The sequence below is a fragment of the Dermochelys coriacea genome, chromosome 12, assembly GCF_009764565.3.
Source record: "Dermochelys coriacea isolate rDerCor1 chromosome 12, rDerCor1.pri.v4, whole genome shotgun sequence".
In the NCBI taxonomy this organism is placed as follows: Eukaryota; Metazoa; Chordata; order Testudines; family Dermochelyidae; genus Dermochelys; species Dermochelys coriacea.
In genome coordinates this window covers 25,763,203-25,768,515 of record NC_050079.1, presented here as the reverse complement: position 1 = coordinate 25,768,515, position 5,313 = coordinate 25,763,203, and the positions used below count along the sequence as shown (strand labels likewise).

General features: G+C 39.8%; 1 protein-coding gene across 1 annotated transcript; it reads right to left on the bottom strand.

Annotated features, from left to right (window-relative positions):
* Positions 1-1,010: 1,010 nt before the first annotated feature.
* Positions 1,011-5,199, bottom strand: CIAO2B (cytosolic iron-sulfur assembly component 2B). The gene is made up of 5 exons (XM_038368727.2): positions 5,058-5,199; positions 4,189-4,268; positions 3,336-3,461; positions 2,029-2,074; positions 1,011-1,448 (listed from the first exon to the last, which is right to left on the bottom strand). The coding sequence occupies exons 1-5, from the start codon at positions 5,197-5,199 to the stop codon at positions 1,351-1,353; spliced, it is 492 nt and encodes a 163-aa protein (XP_038224655.1). The 3' UTR covers positions 1,011-1,350.
* Between the last annotated feature and the right edge of the window lie 114 nt (positions 5,200-5,313).

Here is a 5,313-nt window from a genome sequence, read left to right as displayed (position 1 = left end):
ATCTTAACTTAAATGAAACAAGCACAGAAACAGTTGACTTATCTTGTCAAAAAAAATTTTTAAACTTTTCCTTTATTTTTTTTAGTAGTTTACATTTAACACAGTACTGTACTGTACTTGCTTTTTTTTTTTTTTTGGTCTCTGCTGCTGCCTGTGGGTAATTCCGGTTCCAAATGAGGTGTGTGGTTGACCAGTCAGTTCGCAACTGAAGTTCTAACTGTATATGTTTACTGTCACTGTATGTGTACACTGTATATGTTTAATCCCAAAGAAAACATCTACAGTACTTCTAAGGAAAATGCCATCTTCCCAAACCTTGTAAGACTGGATAGGTGTTGCTATTAGTTGGCCAACTATGATGCCTTACCCCTTGCTGACATTTTTATAGTGAAACTTAACATATTATTTTAAAATATTAACATTGTGATTCAGCCACCAGAATTTGCAGGGGAGTAAAGTAAAGTGTTGCAGCAAGGCAGAACTGGAACTAGCTGTAAGCCACCTTTATTCCCCACCTGAGCAGTACTGGGCACAGAAGAGCCAGTCCTAAGGATCTTTTATATTATTTGTATTCTGGTTGAACCTACATATCTAGTCAGGATCCCCAGGGCCCTGTTGTACTAGGTACTATATAAGCATACCAATAGAGGTTGATTTATCAACAAAAGCAAAGGAATTCAGACTAACATATTCCAGTATGTTGATCATATCTTATACCAAATATTGGATGGCTCCGCAGGATACATGAGTTAATGTAGCAAAACAGGCCAGATTTTTTAAAAGTACATGCAGACTTGAGTTTATGCTGTGTGATATACACAATTAAATTCAAAATTCAATTTGCACACTTGTACTTTTAAAGATCTCAACTTCTAAGATTGAATATAACCAATCTAACAGTCCATTACCAATGTGCATAAACTGATCTGAATTTAAAGATTAAACTATTCCATGGCTTAATGTCTGTATAAATGATCAGAATATAAATAGTCTTTGGTTTAGGATAGTGATGACTGGTCAAAGCAAATCTTTATTTTAAGATAGGAGTTCCTTCTCTCTAAGGAGAAGTGACACTGTTACAGGTGATGACTTAAAATATAAATTATAAATGTTAAATTCCCTATTCCAAAATAAAACTGTCATCTTAATTTATTACTATCTTGGCTGCACCATTACTACGTTAATTTCCACGTTAACTCTTGTAACAGTGGAGCAGTCATTTTTTTAAAATATATATTTTAGTAGCTTTATTTTGCCCACAGAAACATATACAACTACATACTAGAAACCCCGTTTATGTATAAGATTATCTTAACACACCAGAAAAACAAAGATTTCTTCATCAGGCAATTATGATCGAGCAGACAAACACTGGTTCACCACTTCCAGCAAATGAGAATTCTCCAAAGCAGCTGCTACTCGTTCTTTGTCAGCAAGTTGTTTATTAACTGTGTGAAAAGAAACCCACAACAGATTGGTCAGTACACATTTCTATAGTGATGCATGATAACATTTTATATACAAATTGGTTACTTCCCACACTGTTGTAATGGCAGACGTGGCTCCATGTTTTTCTTAATTCTATAGTTGACAAGTGTGCCGCAGAATTGTGCTGTACAGTGTAAATTAATAATTTAATGCACAGTATTTCAACTTTTTCCAGATGACTGGACATAGAGTCCCTAGTATTTTATTGGAGCCCCGTGTGAACGAAGAGGTTCATCAGCCTGGAACAAGTTGTGGGATCAGGGCCTAAACTTATCTTGCTTCTCAGTATTTTAGAACTTATTCAGCTACCATGCTTATCCATTGTTATTGGATTCAGGGGTATATTTTGGTAAGGGTAACTTTGCTGTAAAGGATGCAGAACTAAGAGTTTAAAGTCTCCCCTGACTTCCAATTCCCTCTCTATCCCACACTTACAGGTCAGTGAACTTGATGATAGATCTAGTCCATCTCTCAATTCTAATATTTATTAGATTATTATATTATAATTATTAGCACCTCTTGGACTTAAGAAAAGCTCACCTGCATGCTCAGAGGCATGGGTTCCTGGTGTTATGTGAACATCCACCTAAAAAATAAAATACTCTATTTGTAATCGTTATTTATAAAACTTGTTACACTACAATAGGTCAGGGTTTACTTGGACTTCACTCTTGAAGTCTTTATGAAGTTGTTGGACAAAAGCTATAAAGATAGAAGGAAAATTTATTCAGCAGTTCAGAAAGCAGAATGTAGCATTCTCCCACAAAAAATAAATGTAAAGGGTCTTTATCAGCTTCAAACTCATGCCTGAAAAGTCTGGACCTCCCATAGTTACAAGCAACACCTTGGTCAATACTGAAGTTGCTGAGTAAACCCCATTCCTTTCATGTATGTATATCTGCTCCTGTATTTTCACTCCATACATCTGATGAAGTGGGTTCTAGCCCACGAAAGCTTATGCCCAAATAAATTTGTTAGTCTCAAAGGTGCCAAAAGGACTCCTCATTGTTTTAATTAAAAAAACTGTTTACTTTGTGCATTTGACAGCTCAGAGTCCCCTCTCCTTTCTCCCTCCCACTCTTATGGTTAGTTTCTCCCTTCCTGAAAAGATTATAGACATTTAACAGGACGGAAGAAAAAAATCTTTAAGTTTTTTTAATGCATTTATCAAAATTCTGGACATACTATTTGAAGGATGTTTTATCAGACTGGGTTTTTTCAATATTAATTAATTTTTTAAAAGAACATGTTAACACTACCCCTTAAAGGAGATTTAACGTTATGACAAACCAACAAAACTCTGGAATTTTGGAGATAAACACATTCATAATTAAACATGAAAACATTTCTACACAAAGGAATTTTTACTTGGACCAGTCACTTTCTTTTTTTTTTTTTTTTTTTTTTAAATTATCTGAATCAGTTTTCTTTGGGACAGATGCGTAGTTTAATAGTCTGAGCCCAGAACTATTAGTCAGAAACTACTGAATTCTAATCCTACTTTTGCCACAGTCTTCCCTTGTGGACTGGAGCAAAGCATTTAACTTTTCTGTAGTGTCAGGTTCCCCATATGTAAAAATGAGAATCTCTTCCACAGGGCATCAGTTAATTTTGAAGTAGTAAGTGTTATTTCTCACACAAATCCAAGTTACCATTTGCCTTGAGCCTGCAGTGATTACTAATTCTATGCCAATTTCAAATTTATTGGTTTTTTTTTTGGTTTCATGGAGCATGTCCTTGTCCCAGAGCAGGAGGAGATAAAGAGAAGTGGTAGTTATTTTTCACTTTAGATTTTTCTCTTTAAAACACTTTCCCTCTTCTCCTTTGGGGCTGATTTTATTACTCACCTTAAACCTTTCAGGTAGTGATCTGATCAACTTTACTTTTATTGATAGGCCAATTAACGTTGCCATGCTGCAGTGAGGAATTGTGGGAGTAAACTCCACCACTACTGTGCTTTCAGCATCACTCACCTGTTGAAAAACAAACATTTTTCCATATACAAAACTCACTGATCTGACCACAAGTCAGTACTAGCAATTGTATTTGAACTTCAACTTAATTAATAGTCCTTAACTCCTCCTACTTCCCTGCTTGTTATTTTATCTACAGTATCACTATTGTCAAATGCAGTTTTTTACCATGACAGCTCTCAACATTCGCTTTCCATACTGGAAATGTTGTATAAACTAAGTAGACAATGGAGCAAATGCTGTTCTGTAACACCTGTGCAATCTGGCCACAGTCAGGGGTAACAAACATAAAACTGAGAACATAATCTGTCCCAATATACGTAACTGCTAAAATAGATATAGATCATATAATTATTTTACCAAAATGTTATAAGCAGAACATAATCCAATAAATGCTCCGTGGCAATTTAATAACATTTAATTTGTATAAATAATAATTGTATTTCTTAAGAGATTGATGTTATCTAACTTTGTTGAAAATTAAAGCCCCAACTTTTCCTTGCCTATTTGAGTCATTGCCAGCACCCCACCCTTGCAGGAATGAGACCTTTACTGGAAGTTCTCTCCTCCAGTTTTAAACTGTCTCTACATTGCATTTGCGATGTATGTTCCCTGAGACAGTTATGTGTTTTGCATTCAACATACCAATATTGAGACAAAATGTGGTTAGTACATCAATGCTTGCTAAAGTCCTCTCTATTATAATTTTGTTACTAAAGTAACTTACGTTAACTCTAACTTGTTCAACAACATTCAGCTCTTCCAAAGTAAGGGGATGTTCTGGGTCATTAATTGAACGAATAAGATGTATAATGTAAAGGAAAATAAAACAGTAAACAGAAATAACAGCAGCACCCAGTATCAATGGAAAGGGACATCAAATGAATGGGTGATGACCCCCCCACACACACACACATACTTTAGGTTTTTTCTTTTCTACCTATAACAGATATCCCTTTGTTATTCAAGGGGCAAGTGAGAAGAGACCTACAACTTTCTGCAAAGCTATAATAAAGTATTAGATTAACTGTTTATTTTTATACTAGGGTAGCTTTCACAGTTTGCTTTATGGGGGGGGGGGGGGGCTCATCTAGCTGTTTGGGATTCAGAGCCCTTAAGTAGTGTCACAGAAGGGCCTGGAGCTTTACAATGTTCAGTATGACCGACCTACGCAAAGGAACAGCCCAACCCTACCAAGCCACTACACGCACAACGCTTGCCCCCGGCGAGGGCAGGACAGTCCCGCCACAGGGCACTACGGGAAGGTGCTCAGGGACCGTGGGGCTGAGGGCGGAGTGAGAACCCCGCAGAACACACAGACGGTCCACGAATGTCCTCGTACGGCACCGGCCTCCTCAGGAACGGAGCCCGGCCCTGCTAAGTGCGGCCCGAGGCGCTTACCAGGGACTTGCCCCGCGGCTGTTACCAGCGCAGTCACACCAGAGAAAACACATCCCACGTTCTCCCACACCGCGAAGAAATCTGCAGCTGGCGGGCAGGGGCTGCCCCCGCCCAGGGGAGCAGGAAGCTCCCAGCCCCCCCCCCCCCAAAAAAAAGCCGCCGCCGCCGCCGCCGGCCCCCCCCAGGGCAGGATATCGAAGATCTCCCGGTCGTCGATGGAGTCGGGCAGCTCATCGTCCTCTTCGCGCGCCGTGACGGGCCGCTCCCCCGAGCGTCGATAAATCAGGGGGTTCGCGTTCTCCAGGGGGCTCCCCCCGCCGGGGCCGGGCCCCACCATCGTCCCGGCAGCACCGGCACCCCGGGGAAGGCGGAAAGCCGCGCTCGCTTCCGAGAGACGGGGGTGGTGGATGACCCGCTCACTCGTCACTTCCGGCGCTAGGGAGGGGGGAAG